Source organism: Prionailurus bengalensis, chromosome A3 (assembly GCF_016509475.1).
Source record: "Prionailurus bengalensis isolate Pbe53 chromosome A3, Fcat_Pben_1.1_paternal_pri, whole genome shotgun sequence".
Lineage (NCBI taxonomy): Eukaryota > Metazoa > Chordata > Mammalia > Carnivora > Felidae > Prionailurus > Prionailurus bengalensis.
In genome coordinates, this window is record NC_057354.1 from 119,989,365 (window position 1) to 120,015,878 (window position 26,514).

Sequence of the window (26,514 nt, forward strand, 5' to 3'; positions counted from 1 at the left end):
ATTGGAATCGACATTCAAGCTGAGAGCTGAAGAATGAAGAGCAGGTATCTAGGTAAAGATGATTAGGATAAATGTTTTAGGTTGCAGAAACAGGCCCTATGCAAAGGCCCTGTGGTCTTTACAGGAAGCAAGGTGAAGAGTGGCATGAGATGTGACAGGAGATATGGCAGGTAGCAGACTGCATAGGTCTTTGGAGGCTACATTCATGATTTGGACTTCAATTCAAGAGCAATGAAGAACATCGAAACATTTTAAGCATGGGGAGACATGATCGGACATGTCTTTTTAATTACTTGTAGGATTACTTGTACAGAATGGACGGGTAGAGGCAAGAGAAGACCTAAGGAGACCAGACTGGAGGCTACTGTGGGGCACCAGGCCGAGAAGATGGTGGCTTGGGTCATGAGATTGACTGTGGAAGGGGAGAAGAAGTCCGTAGATCTGACAAATGTTAAGGAAGTTGAGTTGACAGGATTTAGTGTTTGGAAGGATACATTGTGGGTGGGGGAAGAGCCATTTACAGAGCTAGAGACCATTCTTGGAGGACAAAGTTTGGAAGGGAGAATGATGAGTTCAGTGTGAACAAGTAGAATTTCCGGCACATGGGAGCCATCCAAGTGGCTATGTCCATTAAAGAATTGGATACATGGATTTGGAGCTCAGAGAAGGCAGAACTGGAATACCAATTTAAGAATCACTTAGACATGAACTGAAGCAAGGAACTACGGTGATCATTATAGGGTGACATGGAAAGTAAAAGGGGGCTTAGGATCAAACCTTAGTGAACACCATTTAATGTTGGAGTTGAATGAGGTCAACCGGTCAGGGAGACTGAACTGAGCCACCAAAAACCCGTGAGAGCTGTAGGAGGAAAACCAGAAAAGTGTAGGGTCATGAAAACCACAGGAAGTGAGTGAGAGTTTGCTAAAGAAGGATGAGGTGGGTTATGCCAAATGCTCCTATTGAAAGGGGTCCACTAGAATTGGCACCTCGGGGCTCCTGATATCCTTGGTAAGAGAAATCTCTGTGGAACAGTGGTAGTAGAAGCCATATTGAGTTGCGGAACGAATACAAAGTGAGGTGGTGTAGACAGGGACGGTTAGGAGAACATTTCAGGCAGAGATGCAGCGTGAGCAAAGGCCTGGGGGCCTGAAAATTTACGGTGTGTTTGGAAAACTTCAAGAAAACCCAAATGACTAGAGACTTGAGTGTGGAACAGGGAGAGGGAAGGAAGAACGGCTGGAGAAGATGATGAAAAGGGAAACACAGGATGTGAACACCGTTGACTACAAAGGACAAAAGGAAAGAAAACTACTAATTTTTTTTTTTAATGTCTTCTACATCCAGGGAGTTTTCACATCGTCTCTCTCAAAACTCATGTAAACCCTGTGAGTAATGGAAACATTCTTATCTTCACTTTTCCTGCTGGGAAAATAGCTGTTCGGAGAAGCTGAATGATTTACTCAGGATCACACATCTTGTAGGCGTTGGGATTCCAGGCCCCCTCCCATAGCCGAGGATCTGAGCAAGTGCCTGGCCAGGTGGCAGTGTCACGTGGGAAGAACAGGGCCAGAATCCCTCTTATCCAGCAGAGATGTAGTGTCAGGTGAGTTAGCCAAAGCAGAGAAAGAGTAGTCCAAAAACCAAAGCCAAGCGCAACAAGAAAATAGTTCAAGAGCCAAATGGTTGCTCCATCCAGAAGTCAGGTTGCCAGAGCCAAGAGAGGTTAGTCTACAAAGCCAAAACCCCACCCAGTAATTGGTCCAAAAGCCAAGTTAATCATAAGCAGTAGAGCTTGATCAAAGAGAGGGCCGAGGAAAGCCAGGAGACTTCACAAGTAGGTGAGCCAACAGCTAAGCCTCAAGCTTCCCGTCGAGCTGACATCAAGGTCCCGGGGATTTGAAGATGGGGAGGAGGTGAAGAACTAAACAATTAGGTCCTCCCGAGAATAGCATCATTGGAAATGTTTTGTGCAAAGATTCTGCTGGTGCCTCTGTGAAGAAGGGCCATGAAGGTCCAGATAACACTATCTCCTCAATCTGGATCTCAGAGAGAAAGGACAACTTGGGCTCAGTCCACAGATTCAACTGCTCTCTGCAGAGTGGGAATATGGGTAGGGCACTAGCTTGGTCCTTGGACTTGAGAAATTATACTGATTTGTATCCTAGAGGAAAAATACGAAGACCCCTAAAGAGGAACACTAAACACAGACCTAGTCTATCCAGGGTACTCAAGACAGCAAGAGCTGTAGGGCAACCAAGCTAGGCCACAAGCATCTATTAAGGGCTTGCCTAAAAATAAGTCTTCTCAGGGACATGTGGCTGGCTCAGTGGGCGGAGCATGACTCTTGATCTCAGGATTGTGAGTTCAAGCCCCATGCTGGGTGTAGGGATTACTTAAAAATAAACTCTTAAAAAAAAAAAAAGAAGTCTTCTCACTGGCACAATAGTTTTTCACTGTTTCATTTGAGCCTTGCAACTACTCCATAGAGTATTATTCACCCCTGCCCCTGGCTCGCCACTCCAATTGTTTAAACAGATGAGGAAGCTGAAGCTAGAGCAAGGTAAGTGACTGCCCAAAGTCACACAGTTGGATGGAGACCAGAAGTGCAAGTTGAGGGGTTCCTGGGGGGCTCAGTCAGTTGAGGTCCAGTTCTTGATTTTGGCTCAGGTCATGATCTCCTGGTTTGTAGGACTGAGCCCTGCACCAGGCTCTGTGCTGACAGCATGGAGCCTGCTTGGGATTCTCTCTCTCCCTCTCTCTGTGCCCCTCCCCTGCTTGCTCTCTCTCTCTTTCAAAGCAAAGAAATAAACTTTAAAAAAAAGGTGCAATTTGAGTTCAAGCTTTGTTTTATGCAAATTCTGTCTCTTTCTGCTCTGGAAAAGAAACTGATCAAGGAAGGCTTCCCAGAGGAGGAGGTGCCTGAACTGCCCAAATGGCAGTCCCAAATGTGAAAGGGTGACAGCACCCTCTGGGCAAAGGCACAAAGATGCAACACAGCACATCCAGTTAAGAACACAAAACATGGTTCTTAGAATGTGAGCTCCTTGAGGACAAGAAGGTGCAGCTCCTAGAATGGGGCCTGGGGCTCAGCAGGCACTGTTTGAAGGAATGGATGTCTGGAACACAGTGTACCTGGAGGTGAGGCTCGGAAGGTAGACCTGTATCAGAAGATGGTGGGGCTTGTAGACAATATGGAAGGCTAGTGGAAGAGGCGAGAAGGGGACCTGGGCGCATGTGCAGAGAACACGTGAGGAGAGAATGGGCTGCAAGGTGGTTCCAGGAGACAAGAGGAAGGCCAGAAGTAAATCAGGCTAGGGTAAAGGAACGACAGAGTCAGGAAACGTTTAGGAGTCAAGGTGCCTGGCACCACTCTGAAGGGGAGGGGTGATCTATACGCGTCTGCAGGCAGAAAGGCAGGAGCAGTGGAATGATGGAGGATGGTACCTGTGGAGGGAACAAGTGTGGGTGGTGGATACCCCCCGCCCCGTCCCCGCCAGGTAGGCTGCAACCTCAGCAGTCACTCCGTAGGTTGCAAGCCAGAGAGGGAGGGGCCTCCCGGACGCCAGAAGGCATCAGCAACCTGCCAGAACCCGGTTAACAAAGGCAGGACTACAATTCCCAGCATGCTCGGGCCCAGTGGGGTGACGGCGGGCGGTGCCTGCGCCGCACCCGCCTGGTGGGCGCGGGACCTGGGTCGGCACCCGAGCCTGTCATTCCGGAGGGGTCCGCGGGGGTGCGGGCGGGCGATGCACCCCTGTCCCCCGCGCTCCGGCCGCGCCGGGCTCGCGCCTCCCGCCCCGCGGCCCCGCCCCTTGCCCCACCCCAGCCGGGCGGCTTAGCTGGGGCCGCAGCGCGGCGGCAACATCACTCTCGCCGCGGCTGCTCCGCCCCATCCCCTTCTGTTTTTCTCTCTCATTCTCCGGTGGCAGCGGCGGGGAAGGTGGAGGCAGGGGCAGCGGCAGCCGCGCTGGCTGCAATGAATGATCCCCCAGCGCGGGGGGAGGACCCCAGGTGAGCCTCTGCCCTCGGGAGGGCCGGGACCCCCGGCCGCCCAGGACCAGCAGCCCCCGCCATGGATCCCTAGAAGAGGAGGAGGAGGAGAAGACAGCTTCGCCGCCCACCCCCATCCCATTTTCCTCTTCCTTTATCTCATTGTTGCCGTAGCTGTTTACGGCAGCGCTCCCTCTGCCCCAGCATGGGGCGGGTTCCGGGCACTGCCATTCGGCCGGTGCGGCTCCCGCGGCTGCCCGGGGATTCTGCCTAATTCTCCCTGCCCGGCCGGTGCAGCGAGGACCGGAGAGCGGTGGAGGCCCGGACTGCAGCAGCGGCGGGGCCACCTCCCAGCATCCCCACCCTAGGAGGCTGCATGCGGATTGAAGAGCGGCGCCTGGGGGCTGGGCCGGCCCCGCTGATCCGGACCTAGAGAGGACAGCAGGACCGCCCAGGCTGCGGAGGGGCCCTGGGGGCAGGAAGGACAGAGCAGCAAGATGGCCAGTAAAACCAAGGCCAGCGAGGCCCTAAAGGTGGTGGCCCGGTGCCGCCCCCTCAGCCGGAAGGAGGAGGCTGCTGGTCACGAGCAGATCCTGACTATGGACGTGAAACTGGGCCAGGTGACCCTGCGGAACCCCCGCGCTGCCCCAGGGGAGCTGCCCAAGTCCTTCACCTTTGATGCCGTGTACGATGCCAGCTCCAAGCAGGCGGACTTGTATGATGAAACCGTGAGGCCCCTGGTAGACTCGGTGCTTCAGGGTTTCAATGGCACGGTGTTTGCCTACGGCCAGACGGGCACTGGCAAGACCTACACCATGCAGGGGACCTGGGTGGAGCCCGAGCTGCGCGGGGTCATCCCCAATGCCTTTGAGCATATCTTCACCCACATCTCTCGCTCCCAGAACCAGCAGTACCTGGTCCGGGCCTCCTACCTGGAGATCTACCAGGAGGAGATTCGAGACCTGCTCTCCAAGGAGCCTGGCAAGAGGCTAGAACTGAAGGAGAACCCGGAGACCGGCGTCTACATCAAGGACCTCTCCTCCTTCGTCACCAAGAATGTCAAGGAGATTGAGCACGTGATGAACCTGGGGAACCAGACCCGGGCAGTGGGCAGCACTCACATGAATGAGGTCAGCTCCCGCTCCCATGCCATCTTCGTCATCACGGTGGAGTGCAGTGAGCGCGGCTCAGATGGTCAGGACCACATCCGTGTGGGCAAGCTCAACCTGGTGGACCTGGCTGGCAGTGAGAGGCAGAACAAGGCAGGCCCCAACACAGCCGGAGGGACGGTCACGCAGTCCACGGGGAGTGGCGGTGGTGGTGGTGGTGGTGGTGGTGGTGGTGGTGGTGGTGGAGGAGAGAGGCCTAAGGAAGCCTCCAAAATCAACCTCTCACTGTCTGCCCTGGGCAACGTGATCGCTGCTCTGGCGGGGAACAGGAGCACTCACATCCCTTACCGGGACTCCAAGCTGACCCGGCTGCTCCAGGACTCTCTGGGGGGGAACGCCAAGACCATCATGGTGGCCACCCTGGGGCCAGCTTCTCACAGCTACGACGAGAGCCTCTCCACCCTGCGCTTTGCCAACAGGGCCAAGAACATCAAGAACAAGCCCCGGGTGAACGAGGACCCCAAGGACACTCTGCTGCGGGAATTTCAGGAGGAGATCGCCCGCCTGAAGGCCCAGCTGGAGAAGAAGGGGATGCTGGGAAAGCGGCTCCGGAGGAAGAGCAGCCGCAGGAAGAAGGCTGTGTCAGCCCCAGCCGGGTACCCTGAGGGGCCAGTGATAGAGGCCTGGGTGGCTGAAGAGGAGGATGGCAACAACAACAACCACCGCCCGCCCCAGCCTCCCCTGGAGTCAGCCTTGGATAAGAACATGGAGAATTACCTGCAGGAACAGAAGGAGCGTCTGGAGGAAGAGAAGGCGGCCATCCAGGATGACCGCAGCCTCGTGAGCGAGGAGAAGCAGAAGCTGCTGGAGGAAAAGGAGAAGATGCTGGAAGACCTAAGGCGGGAGCAGCAGGCCACAGAGCTGCTCGCAGCCAAGTACAAGGTAAGGGCCCCAGAGAGCAGGGGTACTCCAGAGGTCCCCAGAGGGATCTGGGTGACAGGCGTTTCTTTGAGGGTCTGTGCCCTGACCTGAGTGAAGCAAGGTGTCCTCCCTCAGCGCCACACACTGCCCTCTTGCCAGATGCTCCCCTGGAGCAGCCAGGCAAATTCCCGTGATTCCCGGCTGCCAGGCAGAACCTTCCAGGAGCGCCTAGGAGGACAGACAAACTCACACGCATACACACACGAAGCAAAGCAGGCAGGTGATCTTTCAAGCCAGTGAACCTGAGCTGGTCTCACCTACTGCCTGTCCATCTCTGCTGGTGCCGTCTGTGTCAGTCGGGTCCACGGGACGACCAGGTCAGCCTCGTTTGGGTGTGGATTGTCTTGCACAGCCTCCTCCCCTGGGACCTCCTCCCTCTGCAGCACCTTCACACCTCACACCATTTTAACCATATCTGACATTCGGACAGCACTTCCCGGTTGACCAAATGCCCCACAAACGCGATCTCCTTTGAGCCTTACAGGAGCCATCCAGGGTCCTGGTTCTTAAATCCCCACCGTACAGGCAAGGAACTAAGTAAGTCTCAGAGAGGTGACATGACCAAGGTTCCATCCTACAAAATGGCAGAGCTGAGCTGGAATGCCTGGACCTCGGGCTCTTTCGGTACTTGGATGGCAAGGTAGCAGTAGGGATGGATCCAGCTTCCCATGAAAGCAGTCCACGGGAGCCATGCAGTGCAGAGCCTGGTCCTTGGTAGCATCAGGAGGGAGATTCAGGGATCACAGAGAGGGGACGAGAGAGCACTGGGCTCTGCCCTGGAGACTAGGCCTAGCTATTCACTATTAAGGTCACTATTAAGTGACCTTGTATAAGTTGCTTCCTCCTTTTCTCAAACCTCAGTTTCCCTTTTGGTAAAACCGAGGTGGTCTCGGCGATCTCTGAACCTCTTCCAACCTGAGAAGCAAACTGGCCCCCACACCCAGGCCTCGTCCTGGTCCCAGTAAGAGCTAGTTACCCCATTGCCCTGAGAGCTATCTGGGCCTTCCTGAGCCGTTCCCTTCCCGATGGGGGCCTCCAGGCCCTAGGTGGGGCTAAGCTACAGAGGTCCCTGCCAGGCCAGCCACAGACCTGTTAAATTTCACTGCTGCTGATGCCACAACTCAATGGTCCAGGTATTTCCGGGTCCCTGGATTCCTCAGCACTAGGGGTTGGAGGAAGGACACAGGGAACCATGCGCTTGCTGGTTCACTTGCTGGAGAGAAAAAAACATTGCTATTTTTTATGCCCTCTCAAGAGTGTGGGCTGGGGATCAGGGAACCCAGCCCGCGGAAGGAGAGCGGCAGCTGCTGCAAGACGGGCAGATGAGCTGTATGCCATTGTCTGTGTTTATGGGAATGTGTTGCTGCACCCGCGGCTCTGGCCTTGCATATTTAATATTTAATTCACCTCCGTGAGCTCAGCAAGGGTTCTGCTGAGGTGCTTCCTCAAAGAACGGATCAGGGGCCCGGCACCTTTGGGGCCATCCTGGGAGAAGCGAGATGTTAACGGCAGAGTAGTTACACTCAGCTCTCCCTAGGAGGAAGGGAATCCAGGCAGTCTGGTGCTTTCCACTGGGAAAGCTTACATGGGCAGGAGTCTGTCATTGGTTTCATTACCAAGAGTGCCCCCTTACCCCTTACTTTCCCTTCTCCATCCTCATGTCCCTTAAGGCTGGGAGGCCGTGGAGGCTGAGACGGTGCAGAAACACACTTCAGCCCTGACGAAATGGGTAGAGGGGTTGGAGTGAAGGATCCAGTGGATTCTTCCCACTGGGAACAATGGGATCTCCCATTGTTGGCAACTGACTGGCTCCCTCAGTAAGATTCTTGGATCTCAGGCAGTGTGGGCACAGATAATAGGATGGTCAGGAGATCAGGGCAGCCAGCGCCAGAATTCTTGCTCTAAAGGCATGGTCCACAGAACCCTCCTTCTTAATGCTGGCAGGGGCTTTGGGAAACTGAGGCCTGGACTTGCCCAGGGCCACACAGGTAAGTTAAGGAAATCCTAGACTCTTTATGCTTGATCTGGCCTCTCCATGACAGCAGCATCCTGATGTTACCTGTGCTACTTGATAATCAGAAAAATTCATTTTTCTGTAACTCTTTGACATCTTCACCTCAGGCAACCCCAAGAGATGGGAACTACTTGTTCCCATTTGACAGTTAGGAAAACCAAGGCTGGGGAAGTTGAGTGACTCTCTCTGTGCCCTCAGCTGATAAGCAGTGGAGCCAGGACTGGGACCCAGGTCTCCTAATGCCCCCAGACCTGTGCTCTTCTCAAGTCATCACAGTCCCTCCATGTTTGCTCACTGTGTGATTCAGGGCAAAGGCCTTCGCCTCTCTAGGCCTTAGGTTTCCGTTCGCCTAATGAGAAGTCCCGCATATCTGACACATCTCCCTGGGGACTGGGAGAAACGGTCATTATGTGCCAGGCTTTCAGACGTTAGTGGAGGGGGAGGGGTGGCTGGGAAATTCCAGGAGGGGAATGAGTCCATGTCCTGTGACTCCTTATCACACCCAGCCCAGGACAAACAGCAACAAGCAACTCAAAGTGGAGCCTGGACAGAGCACCCCAAGCTCCTCGTACCTCTAAGGCGCTGGCTGGTTCAATGTTGGATGTTTCTGGGATGGAGGCAACAATTTGAGGACTCTTGAGGGATCACCAGGGCGAAGAGGGGAGGAGCGAGGTAGAGATAATCCCGGGCCTGCCTATTCCACGGGCTTGTGCCAAAGATTAAATGAGATCATTAGTGGGTGGGCATTTGAAATACGTTGAAAGAGCCAAATAAATGGAGGGGCATTAGCAGCCACAGGGTGGCTTCTGTCTACCAAGCAGGGGTCCAGTGATCTCCGGGATTGACATCTTTGTTGTTAGCTTGACTCTTTCCTTGCCGGGCCGTCCCCCACGGCCTTGCCATAACCCTGCAGCTCCGGAAGCAGAGCCGGGCAAGAAAGACGTGGGAGAACTCAGAAGGCTGGGAGCTCGGGTCCCTCCTGGAAATTAACTGAGCTTCTGCTCCCCATCAGCCACACTCTCCTCTGGTTCCCACTTCTGAGTTATGGCATCAACTCCCCTTCTCGCCTCCCCCCAGTCCCTTCTTCCCGCTCACACCACCCTCTGGGGGCAACTAAGCGGTAGCTGATGCGACCTAGTGCCCTCGTTCACTCTCTGACTCATCTTACAGTCTGTCTCGCCCGCTTTCTCTTCCACCTCCAGGCTCCCTGCTTCCTTTGTTCTGTCCTCACTGTGTACAAACACCCTGCCTGTCTCCTTGGAGTCTCCTTTCATCTCTCCTTCTGTGTTCACCGTGGGCCTCAGGGGGTGTTAGGTGTGCAAATGTGTGCTTGCTTGTGATTGCGATTGTGACCGGCGCCTGCTTTCTCACGAATCCTTAGCAACCCTTATGTAGTACCTCCAGGGGGCTTGATGGCTTCCAGGGCCTATGGGGAAGGGGGCGCAGGGCAAGTCACAGACCCACAACTGAGGCTGTGGCTCTGCTGACATGTGTCTGGGCACAGTGCACGGACTGCGGTGAGCACTGGTGAAAGCATATGGATTGGTTTGGAGAAGGCCCACTTTATTCACGTTTAATTGTGCAAGACGTTTTTTTGTTTTTTTTTTTTTAATTTTTTTTAATGTTTATTTCTGAGACAGAGAGAGACAGAACATGAGTGGGGGAGGGAGAGAGAGAGGGAGACACAGGGTCAGAAGCAGGCTCCAGGCTCTGAGCTGTCAGCACAGAGCCCGGCGCGGGGCTCGAACTCACAAACCATGAGATCATGACCTGTGCCAAAGTTGGTCACTCAACCAACTGAGCCACCCAGGCGCGCCCCGCAAGACGTTTTTTATTTTTTTATTTTTTTATTTTTTTATTTTTATTTATTTTTTTTTCAACGTTTATTTATTTTTGGGACAGAGAGAGACAGAGCATGAACGGGGGAGGGGCAGAGAGAGAGGGAGACACAGAATCGGAAACAGGCTCCAGGCTCTGAGCCATCAGCCCACAGCCCGACGCGGGGCTCGAACTCACGGACCGCGAGATCGTGACCTGGCTGAAGCCGGACGCTTAACCGACTGCGCCACCCAGGCACCCCTTGCAAGACGTTTTTTAAATGACTACTTTAATTTCGCACTGAGTTGTTTGAGGGATTGGACCAGGTAATCTCTAAAACTTTGATCCTGGATACTTAAGAGAGAAAACAGAAGTGTGTCTCAGGGAGGTCAGGGCTGCAGATGACACAAAATGAGGGTTCCAGTTAAAGAGAGGAGGGGAAGAGGCATGCCTGTTGGTCCCCCCACGTAACTAGGTCTGGAGGGAGAAGAGCAGGCAGGTCTTGGCCGGAGCCCAGCTCTGTCTGTGGTGGGTGTAGAAAAGAGACCCTGCAGCAGCGGCTCCCAAAGCCAAAGGGATGAGGTCATTGTAGAGAATACAAACTGCATTGAATTTTTATTGTCCACTTTGTAGGTCCCTCTTCTTCTCCCCCCCCACCCCCCCACTCATAAGCACTGGGATTAACCACGAGAAGCTATGCAAAAAGGGAGTTTCAAGCTCCAGAAATAGCAGTGATCACAGTAATAATGCCGTTTACTTAACACTTGCTATGTGCCAAGCACGATACTACATACTGTAATTATAAATTATGCAACTTAATCCACACAAGCACCTTCCAAGAAAGGTGGTGTCACTCTTCCCATTTTATAGCTGTTAAACCGAGGCCCATGGAGGTTAAGTAACTTGCCCAAGGCCTCATATTTTGCATGTGGCAAATCCAGTCGAGCCCGGGTTGGTTTAACACAAAATTTGATCCTCTTTTATGCTTAAAGAATTAGGAAGATCAGCAACCTGGTTGCTAGGAAGGTGGTGGAAAATGGCAGGACGTTGTGTGGCTGCATTGAACTTGAGGTGACAAAATCCAATGGGCAGCTAGAGATGGATGGATGGAGTTTAAGAGGAGGCACAAGACCAGAGATGGAGATTGGGGGCCCGTCTTTAGAAGAGATCTTAAATGGGACCCTCACCCTCTGTTCTTGACACTCTCTCCCTCTGTGTAAATGACTCCCAGACTGGGGTCTCCCATCCTGGTCTCTCTGCTGACCTTGTTCTGTAGCGTGCTGTATTCAGAACAGGTGCATCAGACACAGACCTGAGTTTAGTGACTTACTAGCTCTGAGACCTCAGTTACCTCATCTATAAAGTGAAACAATAACAGTACCACTACGTCAGTGCTATTGGGAGGATTAAATGAGATAATCAGCGTTAAAACACTTTGCACAGTTCCTGGCATGGAAGTGTTCGGTAAATAACAACTGTTTATTACTGCCTCATGGACAGTGTCTCCTGGCTTCACCTTCTGATAAGTCAGACACACCACGTTTTAGTCTGGCATTCAGGGCCTGCCAGTGGCTGGCTGCCATATATCTCCTCAATCTTGCCCACCCAAGCCAGCTACTCCAGTGGGAGAACCTCACAGCCTGCTGGCCTACCCCCATCTTTTGAACCTAATAGGCACCTCACTTTCTGATGATTGCACCGTTTTTTGTTTTTTGTTTTTTTAATGTTTATTTATTTTTAAGTCAGAGAGAGCCAGTATGCGCAGGGGAGGGGCAGAGAGAGAGGAGACCCAGAATCCACAGCAGGCTCCAGGCTCTGAGCTGTCAGCACAGAGCCCGATGTGGGGCTCGAACTCACAAACCGTGTGATCGTGACCTGAGCCGAAGTCGGATGCTTAACTGACTGAGCCACCAGGCGCCTTGATTGTCCTGTTTTTATATCCTAGATTGTCCTGGTAGCCAGAGGATGGGAATTACAGGAGCAGATTAAAGTCAATATGAAAAACTTCCTAACACTTAGAAATGGGCTGCTTCTAGAGGTAGTGGGCTTCAATCCCTGGGAGGGCTCAAGGAGAAACTGAATGTCAGAGGCGCTCAAAAGGGATTTATCTATCAGCAAAGCCATTGAACTCGATGGTCTTTAAAGTCCCCTCCTCCTCCTCAAAGTCCTTAATTGTTGGAAATACTATTTTTTAGAGCAACATATAAAATACTCAGTTCATCTTTTTGAAAATTCAGATTAGGGGTGTCTGGCTGGCTCAGTCAGAAGAGCATACAACTCTTGATCATGAGTTTGAACCCCATGTTGGGGGTAGAGGTGACTTAAATAAATAAAACTTTATATTATTATTACTATTTTTTCTAAGTAGGCTCCATGCCCAGCGTGGAGCCCAATATGGAGCCCAACGTGGAGCTTGAACTCACAACCCTGAGATCAAGACCTGAGCTGAGATCAAGAGTCAGATGCTTAACTGACTGAGCCATCCAGGTGCCCCAATAAATAAAACCTAAAAAAGAAAAAAGAAAAAATTAAGACCAGAGGGTTTAAGTTTTAATGTATGCATTCAATCAATAATAAAAAATAATTTTCAGTTCTCTATCGTGGCCAGTTAGAAAAAGACGATGAAATGAAGAAAAGAGAGAAGAGAACGGGGAGAAAGACAGGAAAGAAATAGAAGGGGACGGTGAAGAGGGGAAAGAGAAGTGGGGTCATAAAGGCAGGGAGAAAGAAGGAGAAAGTGGGTAAAGGGGCGAACAGCAGGACTCCTGGGGAGAAGGAGCCCCAGGAGGAGAGAAAGTGCTGTGGAGGGGGGAGTTAAATACCCAGTATCGTTCCGCTCTCTGGTCTTCACGTTGGTCTCTGAATAGGGCTCTTACCAGTCTCTGGAGAGACTCCCCAGTAATCTAGGAAGTGTCTACTTCCCCAAAGCTGGTCTGGTGCCTTCCACGTCCCCCAGGACACCAGTCCCATGCCAGACACTCGGATTTACGGGGCTGGGTCATCAGGGACTACACAACACACCCCCATCTCAGCTAAGTCCTCCACCATCCTTGAGAGAAGCCTCCTGATTCAAAGTGATGGGTGCCCCGAGCTGCGTCTGACATCTAGGTCAGAGTCCATGGCCTCTCGGCATTGATGGGATCCGTGTCTTCTCTTCCTTCCCATCCCTGGCAGCAGTGTGATCATTTAACAGAACTACCATGAGCTGGGGCATTTTATAATATAAAGATCTGCCTGGCAAGAAGCATTTAAGACTCATACATTTCCATCAGATGTTTTGGGCTTGGAGTTATGTCGAGGCTCAGCAGGCCTTTTGGTCCAGTGTTGGGTTTCTCCCTATGTGTGTTGACTGGAGGACTGTATTATTGCCCTTAGTCATTTCCAGCCCCCAGATAGCACAAGATTGGATCAAGTGGCTATGATAATGTTCTCATTGTGCTCTGAGGACTAGAGGCAAGGCCTGGAATGCAGCTAGAGAAGGGCACCCTTCTCCTGCCATGCCCTGCCAGCCTGTTGCACCTGGCCAGTCTAGGGCGCTTCTGGAGCCTTCTTGGCCTGAGAGCTGTTGAACCAGGTAGCCTGAGGAGATAAGAAAATGGTCCCTCTTCCCACAAAGCAAGCCATTCTGCCATGCAGCTGTGCAAGGCAGATCCCTGTTCCCAGAGTTCAGAGGGCACCTGTTCTTGTGGTTTGGTATATCTAGAATTTGTAATATGCTGAGAAATTCCTGGGCATTAACTCCTGGTCATATTAGAGTTATTTCTCAGTCGTCTCCCTTTCCTGCCAGATGTACTTAACAGGAGTACCAGGTCCTGAGCTGATCTGTTTCTATAGCACTAGGTGACGGACCTGCAGGCTTTCTCCTTTCTTGAGGTGAGCCAGCAGAATAATAATGACAACAATAGTAATGATGATGATAGCTACCATTTCTTTAGTGCAGGTTTCGTACAGCCAAACACGCTGCCTGTGTTCTTTATGTGCATTGTTTTTCGTTAATCCGCACATCAGCCCCATGAAGTAGTACTATTTTAATCTCGACGTGACCAGTGAGGCTACCGAGACTCCTTAAGGAAGGAACAACCCAGGGTCACGTGCCTAGGAAGAGTTAGGGCCAGAACAGGAGCCTCTGTCTGCCTGTCTCCAGAGCCCACGATCTTTACCTCCACACTGTAACACCAACTCAGATACGAAAGATTCATGCCAGATCCCGGGCTAATAGGCCCCAGTGGGAGCTCTTATCTGGAGAGATGCTTAACTCAACCCATCTCTGGCCTTCCGTATGATGCAAACCCCCAGCCCCTAACTCACCTGGCTCCATTCATTCATATCATCAACAAATCTTTTCGAGTACCCATGACCAGAAGCATGTATCAGTAGGTATAGTTGAGTAAGTCTTTAAATTATTTAAATTTCTGGAAGGAATGATGAGAATTCACTAACAGTGGTTATTTCTAAGAATTTTAATGGGGAGGGAGGCTTTCATTTTTCAATTTATACTTTACCTTTATCTTTTTATTTTTACTGCAAGCATATAGTACTTTGTTAAATAAAAACTAATCTAAAAATTTTAAGGGAGGAAAAATATATAAATGTGTTAACACCTGGTTGGAAGATTGCCTTAAAAACAATGAATAATTGGGGCCTGGGTGGCTCAGTCGGTTAAGCGTCCGACTTCGGCTCAGGTCATGAGCTCACTGTTTGTGAGTTCAAGCCCCGCGTCGGGCTCTGTGCTGACAGCTCGGAGCCTGGAGCCTGTTTCAGATTCTGTGTCTCCTTCTCTCTCTGTCTGGCCCTCCCCCGTTCATGCTCTGTCTCTCTCTGTCTCAAAAATAAATAAGCGTTAAAAAAAATTATTAAAAAAAAAATGAATAATTGAGGGAGATCCAGGGTTGATAATCATTCTCAGTGATATTCAGTTATTGGTAATCCTGTGACCGTGGACAAGTCACTTCCCCTCCCAGGGACTGTAAGACATGATCAGTAGATGATTCCTTGCTTTCTATACTATTTGCTGATTCACCTCAGAAGCAGCAGGTCAGGAGCCCAGGGTTAGAGGTCAGCCTGAATGATGGGCAGTGGGGACTGGAGAGGAATGACCAAGCATTGCCTGGGGGCTGGAGGCTGTATGACCCCAGTGACCCACCTAAGCCCTTGGCCCTGTGCCCAGGCTGTCAAATGCTGAGTCTGCCCTTTATGCCTCCTTAGGTCTCATCCAGTTCTGACATTATAGCGTTCTGTTGTTCACTTGCATCCCTGGTGCTGGAGAGACACCCTCTAGAACACTACATCTAAACAAGGGAAGTAGGGGAGAAGGAGGAAGGTAGGGATCAGATGTGAGGTGTTTGTGGTTTTCTGACTGAAGTGAACGGGCTGTTTTTTTTCTTCCCGCTTTTCTCCGAGGGGCATCCATCCCCTGTCCAATACAAAGCTGGGAGCGGAGTCCAGCTCAGTTCACTCCCCAGCCAATACGCTTCCTGATCGCTAATTTTTTTCTTCTTGATGGGAGAATTCCTAGCATTTGAGAGACCAATCCTTTCGGTTGTGGTTTGAGCCATCCAAGGAGACTCAAGGCAGGAAACAGCCCGAGTCTCCTGATTTCTGTCCCCCGGGGCAGAAAATCACTGCAAATAGCACGGTTCTTCCCTTTACTGTTGTCTCTTTGGTTTCTTTTTCTTTTTTCTTTCTTTCTTTTTTTTTTTTTTCCCTCTTACTGCTATCTTCTCAAGATCTGTAACGAGGGAGCCACAGAAGGAGAAATAGGCCTATGACAGTAGGAGTGGTGGTAACAAGAGATTTGAGCAAGGACTGTTCCACTGACTGTTTTGTGTTGCTCTTTGTGATGAGTAGACACTGACTGACAAGTAACTGCTGACATTTGATTGCACTTTATCACTTACCAAGTACTTTCACATCTGTTACCCAACTCACCGTTCTTACCCAAAGCCTGCAAAGTTGGTGGTATTCTCTTCTGTTTTACAGATAAGGAAACTGAAGTCCAGGGTCTGATGCCCTAGATTTCATAGCAAATAGATTGTAATAGATTACATAGCAAATGTACCAGCATTCAGGCTCCCTGACATGCCCAGTGCTGTTTATATCATTCCTCTGTGGAACTTGGGAGGTGGCCTTTCCCATGAAGATTCCAGGGGTTAGCCTCTCTCCGGGATGCTAGTGCTACTGACAGCCTCCCCCCAGGCATGTGGTTAAGACTCTAACCCACTCATCTCAGAGGCCCCCAGAAGATGCCTCAGGCAAAAGCATCTTCAGCAGAGATCTGCCTGTTTCGGCTCAGAGAGAAAGAGATGGCGCCCTGAGCTTTCCTGATGGTTCCCGAATTGGCAAAGGTGCAAATACCAAATGCTGCTTCTCTCCTAGGCTCCTTCCTTCCTGAACCCAGGAGAAAGCTGTGGAACGGGGAAAAGGACGCCAGTGGAGTTAGGAAGCTGCTGTTCAAATATCACCTCTGCCATTTACTGGCTCCATGACCTTGATCGAGTCTGTTTACCAGTCTGAATCTCAGTTTCCTTTTATGTCAAATGGCAATCATTCTTGTTATCTCAAATGGGATGATTAAGCTTAAAAGGACCTAGCCTGGCCACAGGCACATGGCAAGTTGCATCTGTGATTCCTGTCGCCCTCAGAATGTCATAGATTAGCTGGCGCTGGCAGGGCAGAGCCTGTCTGGCTTCTGTGAAATCATACCTGATCGTATCTTCTCAGAAGAGTGGCTCTCTGGGCCTGGCTGTCTCCTATCTTTCCAGATTGGCGCTTAATGAGTACTGAGGCCTCCTTCCTCTTCCTTCTGGTCTTGCACTGGTCCCTGCACAGGAAGGGGTGAACCTCTGAATATCCCAAGCTGGGCCTGAAGGCTGACATGGTCCCTGTGATGAAATGGGCTATCAGTTGTCACAGCAGCCGCCTCTAATGCCTGGAATCAAGACCCTGGTCAAATTGGGAAATTATCTGGAAAGAACATAGTCAATGTAGGAGCAGATTACACTTCTTTATTTTATTTATTTTTTAATGTTCATTTCTGAGACAGAGAGAGACAGAGCATGAGTGGGGGAGGGGCAGAGAGAGAGGTTAGACACAGAATCCGAAGCGGGCTCCAGGCTCTGAGCTGTCAGCACAGAGCCCGACAACGGGGCTTAAACTCACAAACTGTGAGATCATGACCTGAGCCGAAGTCGGTCGCTCAACCAACTGAGCCACCCAGGCACCCCAGATTACACTTAAAATTTCCTGGATTATGAGACTCCAGGCTTAGACTACTCCATCTCTGTTGACACATCTTAGTGTCCCATCTGTAAAGCAAAGGGGGTGGGGTCCATGATTTGCTGAGGCTGCCTTACTTATGCCTGATTTGTATCAGTCTCTCAAGAGTCAGACCATGGCCCTGGAGCGCCCAGCCCTGCCTCTTCCACCCCCACAGCCTCTGCTGGCCTTTTAGTTACACTGGACTTATTTAGAACCAGTAGGACCAAACCCAGTCCTGTCCACAGGCCCCACCCACCTGTCTTTTGCCTTGAGAGATCACAAAGGCAGCATTAACTAGGGCAGCTAAGAGCTCCAGGGAACTGTTCCTGGGGACTAGGAACCCTGTATTCCCAGCCCCTCTGTTTAGTAAATCCCAGCCTGAAGTGGGCCTACGGATTTGAGGCATCCCTGTCCCTCCCTGTCCTCCATAGGTGATAGTAAGGACAGAGATCTGAAGAAAAGGAGGAGATGGCAACCGGTATCCTCAGAAAAATGGGAGGGAGACATGAAAGTAAAAGCAACAAAAAAATCCCACCCATGTTTCCAAGCAAAGAATTGAAGTCATGCATGACATATTTCAGAGCGTGGGGGCGAAGCAGACAGCATGGGTTGAGAATGGGGAGAAGGCGGGGGCTGAGACCTTGCACCTGCCCACAGATGTTGTGCCAGGACCAGCCCCCCTCCCCCCCCCCCTCCCCGCTTCTAGCATAAGACAGGCTCTGTCAGCCAGGCTTGGCTGACAGCGTGGGCTGGACAAGTGGGCAAGACTTGGTGAGTCACCAGAAAGGCAAATTCAGTTGTCATTCAGACCACGTCTGTGCTGGGTTTCGGCGGGGCTGGCGGAGAAGCACAGGGTCTGTGGACAAATGGGAGTGGGGTGATAACAGACAGTCAGACATCATCCAGAATTCTCTTCATAGAGCCCAGGGCCCAGCCAGAAGGAGAGATCCTGAAGCAGAGTTCTAGATCCAAGGAGAGATCTAACATGAAGGCCAATTAGCAAGAACTGACAGAGAAATCAGTCCTGAGAGTCCTATTGTACGGGTAGGGGAGGCTCAGAACCTGGGGGCCCTGGTGGTCTTGGCTGGAACAGCAGATTCCAGGCCTGATTGGCAGCTCAAAGTCTGCCTGACTGTCTAAATGGGTATCTTGAATCCATTTGGACATTGTCAGGCAGAATTTTTTTTTTAATGTGTATTCATTTTTGAGAGAGAGAGGGAGAGAGAGGGAGGTGCAGAGAGGGGGGGGGGGGGGACAGAGGATCTGAAGCAGGCTCTGCTCTGACAGAGAGTCCTATGTGGGGCTTGAAGTCACAAACTGCGAGATCATGACCTGAGCCAAAGTCGGACACTTAACCAGCCGAGCCACCCAGGCACCCCTGTCAGGCCGAATTTTGAATGAAGAGAGCAAAGGACTAGGTGTGGGTAGCTGGAGAAAGTGGAGGCTGAACAAAGAATTGTTTTGAATCAGAGGTCTGTCTCCTTACTTAAAGATCACCAAGAAAAAAAAATAACTTGAAAAAAGCGTAAAAGGATATGTTGTGAAAGGAGAGCTCAGCCCTCCACAAGTCCACCTGAAAGGTATAGAGAATATAAAATAAATGGGAAGCCTCAATTTTATATCTACTATTAGAGCAATTAAAAAAAATTTTTTTAACGTTTATTTATTTATTTTTAAAGGTTTCTTTTTTTTTAATTTTTTTTTCAACATTTATTTATTTTTGGGACAGAGAGAGACAGAGCATGAACGGGGGAGGGGCAGAGAGAGAGGGAGACACAGAATCGGAAACAGGCTCCAGGCTCTGAGCCATCAGCCCAGAGCCCGACGCAGGGCTCGAACTCCCGGACCGCGAGATCGTGACCTGGCTGAAGTCGGACGCTTAACCGACTGCGCCACCCAGGCGCCCCACGTCTATTTATTTTTGAGACAGAGAGAGACAGAGCATGAACGGGGAAGGGGCAGAGAGATAGGGAGACACAGAATTGGAAGCAGGCTCCAGGCTCTGAGCCATCAGCCCAGAGCCCGAGGCGAGGCTCGAACTCACGGACCGTGAGATCGTGACCTGAGCTGAAGTCGGACGCTTAACCGACTGAGCCACCCAGGCGCCCCTAGAGCAATTTTTAATGATAATACTTTGTGCCTATGACATTGTAATAAAAGCAGCTCCATTATTTATTGCTGGCAGTAGTTTAAGTGGTATAAACTTGTTAGAACTTGGCAGTATGTTCTAAGATAGACAAAATGTTTATAATCCTTTGTCCACTCCTGAAATTTCCTTCTAAGAAAGTCATCTAAAAAAACCAAAAAATGATATGTACAAGGATGTTTGTCATAAACATTGTACACAACCAAAATATCTTTTTTTAAAAAATTTTTTAAATGTTTATTTTTATTTTTGAGACAGAGAGAGACAGAGCATGAACGGGGGAGGGTCAGAGAGAGGCAGACACAGAATCTGAAACAGGCTCCAGGCTCCAAGCTGTCAGCACGGAGCCCGACGCGGGGCTCGAACTCACGGACCGTGAGATCATGACCCGAGCGGAAATCGGACGCTTAACCGACTGAGCCACCCAGGTGCCCCAACACAACTAAAATATCTTCTAATGCAGGTTAATGAAATATATTTAAATTAGCTGCTGTATTATACAATCATCAAATTTATAGTCATAAACCTTAGTGAAGTAACAGGAAATTCTGGAGAGATTTGATTAAATGGAAATAGCAGGACATGAGTGTATATTTATACCTTGCCTGTTGATGTGAAAAAATGATGTGTGCATATGGAAAAATCTGGAAAAACAGGGAAAATAAAAGAAGCTGAGTATGTGAGGAATATGTCTTTTCCTAATTTTCTTTTATTTCTGTGGTTATTCTGATATTAGTGCTTTTTTTTTTCCTGAAGGGAGAGAAAGACAATAAAAGGTTAAATATGTGTGCTCAGGAGGGCACCTGGGGGAGTAGAGCAACTCTTGATCTCGGGGTCCTGTGTTCAAGCCCCACACTGGGCATAGAGCTTACTTTAAAAAAAATGTGTCCTTAGAATCCCTTAATAAACTATTAGATATTTAAAATAGTCCTCCTGAAATAATCAATTCCATAAATTTATCACCTTTTATGAACAGTAGAACTTCCCTTTCTTTGTCAAAAAAACCCAAAGTATAAGCTCTTCCTCTATGTACCAGGACTGATTGGAAAAGCCTGGATCTTTCCTTTTCACACCTATTTTAATTTAATTTTATCTTTTAAAGGGAACTTTTTTTTAATGTTTATTCATTTGAGAGAGAGAGAGAGTATGAGCAGAGGAGGGGCAGAGAGAGAGGGAGACAGAATCCAAAGTGGTCTCTGTCACACTGTCAGCACAGGGCTCCCTCCACCTGATGAACCACGAGATCACGACCTGAGCCAAGGTCAGATGCTTAACTGACTGAGCCACCCAGGTGCCCCTATTTTATTATTCTTTTTTTTTTTTTTTTTAATTTTTAACGTTTATTCATTTTTGAGACAGAGAGAGACAGAGCATGAACGGGGTGGGTCAGAGAGAGAGGGAGACACAGAATCTGAAACAGGCTCCAGGCTCTGAGCTGTCAGCACAGAGCCCGACGCGGGGCTCGAACTCACTGGCTGCGAGATCGTGACCTGAGCTGAAGTCGGACGCTTAGCCGACTGAGCCACCCAGGCGCCCCTTATTATTCTTTTTTAATGTTTATCATTTTAAGAGAACGTGTGCCTGAGCGGGAGAGGGGCAGAAAGAAAGAGAATCCCAAGCAGGCTCTGCGCGTAGCACAGAGCCTGATGCAGGGCTCGATCTCACGACCAAGAGATCATAACCTGAGCCAAAATCATGAGTCAGACACTTAACCGACTGAGCCACATAAAATATGGTGCCCCATATTTTATTTTATTTTATTTTTTTAATTAAGCAAGTTCTATGCCCCAGCCTGGGGCTCGAACTCACGACCCTGAGATCAGGAGTCGCATGCTCTACCGACTGAGCCAGCCAGGCACCCCCCCACCTATTTTGATCGTATAGTTTCCAGGTCTATCCTCGTAACCTTTCTTTGTCTTTGCAGGCTAAAGAGTCCTAATTTTTAATAGCCCTTGGATGGTTTTAGCCGCCCTTCTCTAGATCACTCTCCTCCGTGTCCCCAGAGACGCAGTGAGGGAACTACACACAGTGCTCCAGATTGAGCTGCGTCACCATTTTATATTAGGGTAGAATGATTTTTGTTTTGTTTCCAAAAAAGCCTTCATGATGGTGCCTGGCCAGATGCTAGTGGCTTTTTTAGCTGTGGAAGCATATTAAGCCAATGTCTTCTGGGAACAATAGAGAATTACTCCCCCCTCCCCCACTTTTTTTTTTTTTTTTTAACTCATAACTGATTGCTCACAGCTATCATTTAATGAGTAGAGCTAGGATTACTTCTTCCCAGAATGTAAAACTGTAATTGAAGCTCATCTGACATTTTTTTTTGTCAGCTCATACGGCCTAGAAATTCTCTTGGACGTTACCACTTACGAAGCTCTGGGGGCATCTGTGGAGCTGGGTATCTGGCCAGTGTTCTCTTTCTTGTGTGATTTCTAGTGAAGATCAGTCCTGTCTTTTAACATCTGAACAGTTTTCCATCCAGAGAGATGCCTGTTTCTGTTTCCTTTTCCTAATCCACCCCCCTATTACGAGAATATACTTCCCTTCTCTGTCTCCTTACCACCCCCCCCCCCCCCACCGACCCCAGCCCCCCTATCTAACTTAACCAAGGCAGGGGTATTTTAACCTCTAACGTTCTGGCCACTGGCTTCCCCATGTACCGGAATAACCATGGGGATGAGTCAGACACGATTTTCTCCCGATGGAAACGTGTTGCTCTTCTTTTAGCAGGTTCTGCTTCCTAAAACATTGAACAGAATGTCTGGAGTAGAAAGAGCATGGGCTTTGGAGCCAGGCCGACCTGGGCCTGGATTTTCCATTTAAATTTAATGGCCGTGATGTGACTGACGGTGGATGGATTACTTAACCTGTCGGAGCTTTCGTAAGGAAAATGATGGTGCTAACAGCATGCCCCTTAAAGCATGTCACACGGGCCACCTGGGGATCTCCTTACAAAGCAGATTCTGATTCACTAGGTCTGTGTAGGGCCTGAGATCCTGCATTTGTAACAAGTCCCCCGGTAATATTGATTCTGGGGGGAACCTCAAAAAGCAGTGATTCTGGGGCGCCTGGGTGACTCAGTCAGCTAAGTGTCTGACTTTTGATTCTGGCTCGGGTCATGATTTCACGGTTCCTGAGTTCAAGCCCTGCATCTGGCTCTGCACTGACAGTGTGGAGCCCACTTGGGATTCTCTCTCTCTCCATCTCTCTCTGTCCCTCCCCTGCTTGTGCTCTCTCTCTCTCTCTCTCTCTCAGAATAAATTTAGGGGCCCCTGGGTGGTTCAGTCGGTTAAGCATCCAACTTCGGCTCAGGTAATGATCTCGCATTTCATGGGTTCTAGTCCCGCATCGGGCTCTGTGCTGACAGCTCAGAGCCTGGAGCCTGCTTCGGATTCTGTGTCTCCCTCTCTCTCTCTGCCCCTCCCCCACTTGTGCTCTGTCTCTTTCTCTCAAAGATAAATAAACATTAAAAAAAAAATAAAGGGGCGCCTGGGTGGCGCAGTCGGTTAAGCGTCCGACTTCAGCCAGCTCACGATCTCGCGGTCCGTGAGTTCGAGCCCCGCGTCGGGCTCTGGACTGATGGCTCAGAGCCTGGAGCCTGTTTCCGATTCTGTGTCTCCCTCTCTCTCTGCCCCTCCCCCGTTCATGCTCTGTCTCTCTCTGTCCTAAAAATAAATAAACGTAGAAAAAAAAATTTTTTTTAAAAATAAAAATTAATTAATTAAAAAAAAAAAAGCAGTGATTCTTAAATATGAACCTTGAAAAAACACCAATGCCCAGACCTCATCACTGGCTCTCCTGCCCCTTTCCAATTTGATTGACAGTGGGGTGTAGCCTGGGCCTAATAAAACCTCCCCAGGTGACTCTAATAGACATCAAAGTTTAAGACCCAATTCTTAAAGGTTTAGTAGGAGAAGTAAATATGGAACAGCTGACCAGCAAAGAAAATAATGGTTTTCTTCCTCCTGGTTCCCTGTCCTGTTCTCTCTCAACCCGGGTCCCCGTCCTTAACTCCATCAGGAAAACCGGGGCATCAGCAGTTGCCCCGCGCCTTCCTTACCAGACTCTTCCATGGAGCACCTGGCTTGGGAGTTCTCACGGCCGGTCATGAGCCGAAGGGCCCAAGATTATAATGCGATGTGGCCCCGCAGTGGGAATTTGAAAGGCTCCCCAGTGACTCTAATATAGCAACCAAGTTTGAGAAGTCGTGTCTTTATGAGGTGGCAAAGAGTGAAGAACACTAGAGTCACGTAGAGTACCACGGGAAGTGCGAGGACTCAGGGCTGGAGTGTTCCAGAACGGGAAGCCAGGCCAGACACCAAGTCCCCCAACATCTCATTACCCAGTTTTTGGAGGGATCAGTTATCCATGGCCCCAGCAGGAGGGGGTTTCCTCCGCATATGACAGAACTGCTGCCTTGTCTCCTTCCTGCCTCTTCACACCCGTCCCATCCCTCCTGCCAGGCTTCCCAGATTCTCAGACCCCACTGCTCTGCCCTTTCACCCTGCACCAGTGAGTGTGGGCCAGTCAGTTGAAGTAGGAGAAGTTGCCAGAAAGGGCCGGTTCTATTCTGGATGAGCGGGCCCAGGAAAAGGACCTAGAACCCCCCTCTGGGACCACCTCAGGGATTCCTTTCAGTTCAGCACACATTTATTGAGCACTTACTATGTGCCAAGCACCAAGACACGATTCCTACCCTGAAGGAGCTCACAGGGGAGACAGGATATCAGCAGTAATGGTCCATTCTGGGGAAATGGTAGGGACGTGTCCTAGTTAGGCCCAAAGGAAGAAATGCACAGATTTGAGGGAATCAGAGAAAACATCCCAAGGTTCTCAAGGTGGGTCTTGCAGGATAAGGAGCGATTTTCCAGGTGGACGTGGAGTGGGAAGAGGAGCCCGGTGTCGTGGAAAGGCACAGCACATTCCAGGAGCTGGAATTCTTCCTTTGTTTTTTTTTAATCAAAAATAAATTTATTCTTTGTTTTTTCAGGAACAAATTTAGTGATTCATCGCTTACATATAACACCCAGTGCTCATCCTAACCGGTGTCCTCCTCGATGCCCCTCACCCCTTCGGCCCTTCCCCCCACCCAACAGGCAGCCCTCAGTTTGTTCTCTGTATTTAAGAGCCTCTTGTGGTTTGTCTCCCTCTCTGTTTTTATATTATTTTTGCTTCCCTTCCCTTATGGTCATCGGTTTTGTATCTTAAATGCCACATCTGAGTGAAATCATATGATATTTGTCTTTCTTTGACTTAGTTCCCTGCAGGAGCTGGGATTCTTTGGGTGGAACTGGAGCACAGGGCACACCTGGGGAGTAGGCAGCCAGGGAGGCTGGGGGGCTGGGCCAGCCCGCGGGGCAGGGAGCTGCTGCCGACCTTGGGTTTTATCCTGCGAGGAATGGAGGCCTGGTAAATACTTCGCAGCAGAGGAGGGGCAGGCTCAGACTTGTGTTTTTGGTGACTGCCCCTGGGTGTCATACGGGGGGTGGATGGAAGGGGAAACTGAGGCAGCAGGGAGTCCATGGCAAAAACCCAGGTGAGTCATGGAGACCGCAGTGAAGTCAGCAGGTGTCGGTCGTGAGGATGAAAAGGTGGGAATGGCGCGAGCCCTAACAAGGCAGACTTGAAGGGGTCTGATGACTGGCTTGGTGTAGGGGAGGTGGGGGGTTGCACTCAGGGCAGGGCCTGGGGTGAGGAAGCTAAGGTGCCTGGGGCACAAGATTTAAGGAGTCACTCACTGAAAGGATAGCCGCCTTGGGTGAGAAGGAAGAATCTAGGCTGAGTTTGTGCCTGTGGTGGGGGGCGGGAGGGGGGGGCTGGGTGGTGAGATAGTAACTCACAGCAAGGCCTGGAGGGGAGGGGCAGTAGCCCAGCAGGTGGCGGTGGTGTGGCCGTGAGGACAGGCAGCTATCCGGGGCCCCTTGCTCTGCGGCAGCCCTGCCCTTGGCTTTGGAGGCTGTGTGGGGTCGCTCTGACTGGCCCGGTTTTGCTCAGCGCCCAATGGCATCCTCACACAGCTCAACCTCTGACCCCCAAAAGCAACCCTTAACCCCTGTCCCGCTTTGTCCACGGTGATGGGGCTCTCACAGGTGGCAAAGGGTCTTCCTTTCTCCCACATTGTGACAGCACCGTCTGCTTTGAGAGCCCTCAAGCAGGTCAGCCGGTTCCACTGGGAAAATTTCCAGTGGGGAGGCAGCCAATATCTTCTGGTGGCTCAAGGTGATTTCAACCTTCCGGGAAGCCTGGGATGAAATCAGAGGACAGCTGGAGTGCCCTGGGGCAGCGCCCTCTGATTAGCAAGAATGAAAGTGCATTTTATGTAGTCACAGGTTACCCAGTTTATACAAATGCATGACCAGTTAAGCTTCAGAGTCAACCAGCACCCCTGGCAGGCGTGTGCCTAGCACCGGGCTGGGGGCTTTCACCCAGCACAGGGGCTCACGGACTGAGGGTGGCGGGTTCAAATCTTCCCTCTTTGTTAACTAGCTGCGTGACCTCAGGCTGGTTACTCTCCGTTTCTTCATTTGTTCAGTGGGGAAAGCAAGAGCACCTTTCTCTTAGGGTGAGGATGGAGATCAGAGATGGTGTTTGTTAGGGGCTTAGTTCAGCCCCTCGCACATAGTACCCAGCAAATATTTGTCGGCCTCCCTGGAACAGAGCAGTTCCCGTGTTACGGATGTGAGAGCCAAAGGGGGTAACTTGGCCAGGGCCTTGCATTTAGTGGGCAGAACCCGAGTCTTTCTGGAGCTCTCCAGGGCTCATGCCGCTTCTGGAACCTCATATTGCCCCTTAGTGCTGCAAGGTCTTCCTTTGCTTTTGCTTTCCGTGTCAGCTGAAGATTACACGTGTGTTGAGAGCCCTCTTCCTGAGTCAGGAGCCAGTTAGCTAAAGAGCTGGGCTGCCTGTTGACTGGAGCCTCTGCTCCCCACTCTTGAACACCGGCTCCAGCCGAAAGCCAGGATTAGGATGCCTTCTGCACGCCCCTCCTAGGCATGGTGAACCAACCTTCCATCTGTATCCAAAGCAAACAGATCAGGTGTCTATATTCCCCGAGGGATGCCCTCTCTTTGCCTCACCTGACAGTCTTCTTGACAATGGGAGCCTTGGGCTGGAGCCCAGGAGGCTGGAGGGGAAACTTTGTTCTCAGTGAGGACCACAGGCCCTGTCTGGGATACATCTTTTGTCCACCCCCGGAA

General features: G+C 50.5%; 1 protein-coding gene and 1 non-coding gene across 3 annotated transcripts in view; one reads left to right on the plus strand and one right to left on the minus strand.

The window, feature by feature from the left end:
• The first annotated feature begins 3,641 nt into the window (after nucleotides 1-3,641).
• Nucleotides 3,642-26,514, plus strand: part of KIF3C (kinesin family member 3C) — a 38,961-nt gene continuing 16,088 nt past the window's right edge. Inside the window, exon 1 of one of the 2 annotated variants that reach the window (XM_043604367.1) lies at nucleotides 3,642-6,044. In XM_043604367.1, coding sequence (XP_043460302.1) covers nucleotides 4,491-6,044 — 1,554 coding nt within the window. In that variant the 5' untranslated portion in view covers nucleotides 3,642-4,490. The remainder of the gene's footprint in view (nucleotides 6,045-26,514) is intronic. The other variant, XR_006301092.1, reaches the window with a different exon arrangement.
• On the minus strand, nucleotides 21,102-21,175 carry TRNAR-CCU. The gene has a single exon. It is a non-coding gene; the product is annotated as a tRNA-Arg (tRNA).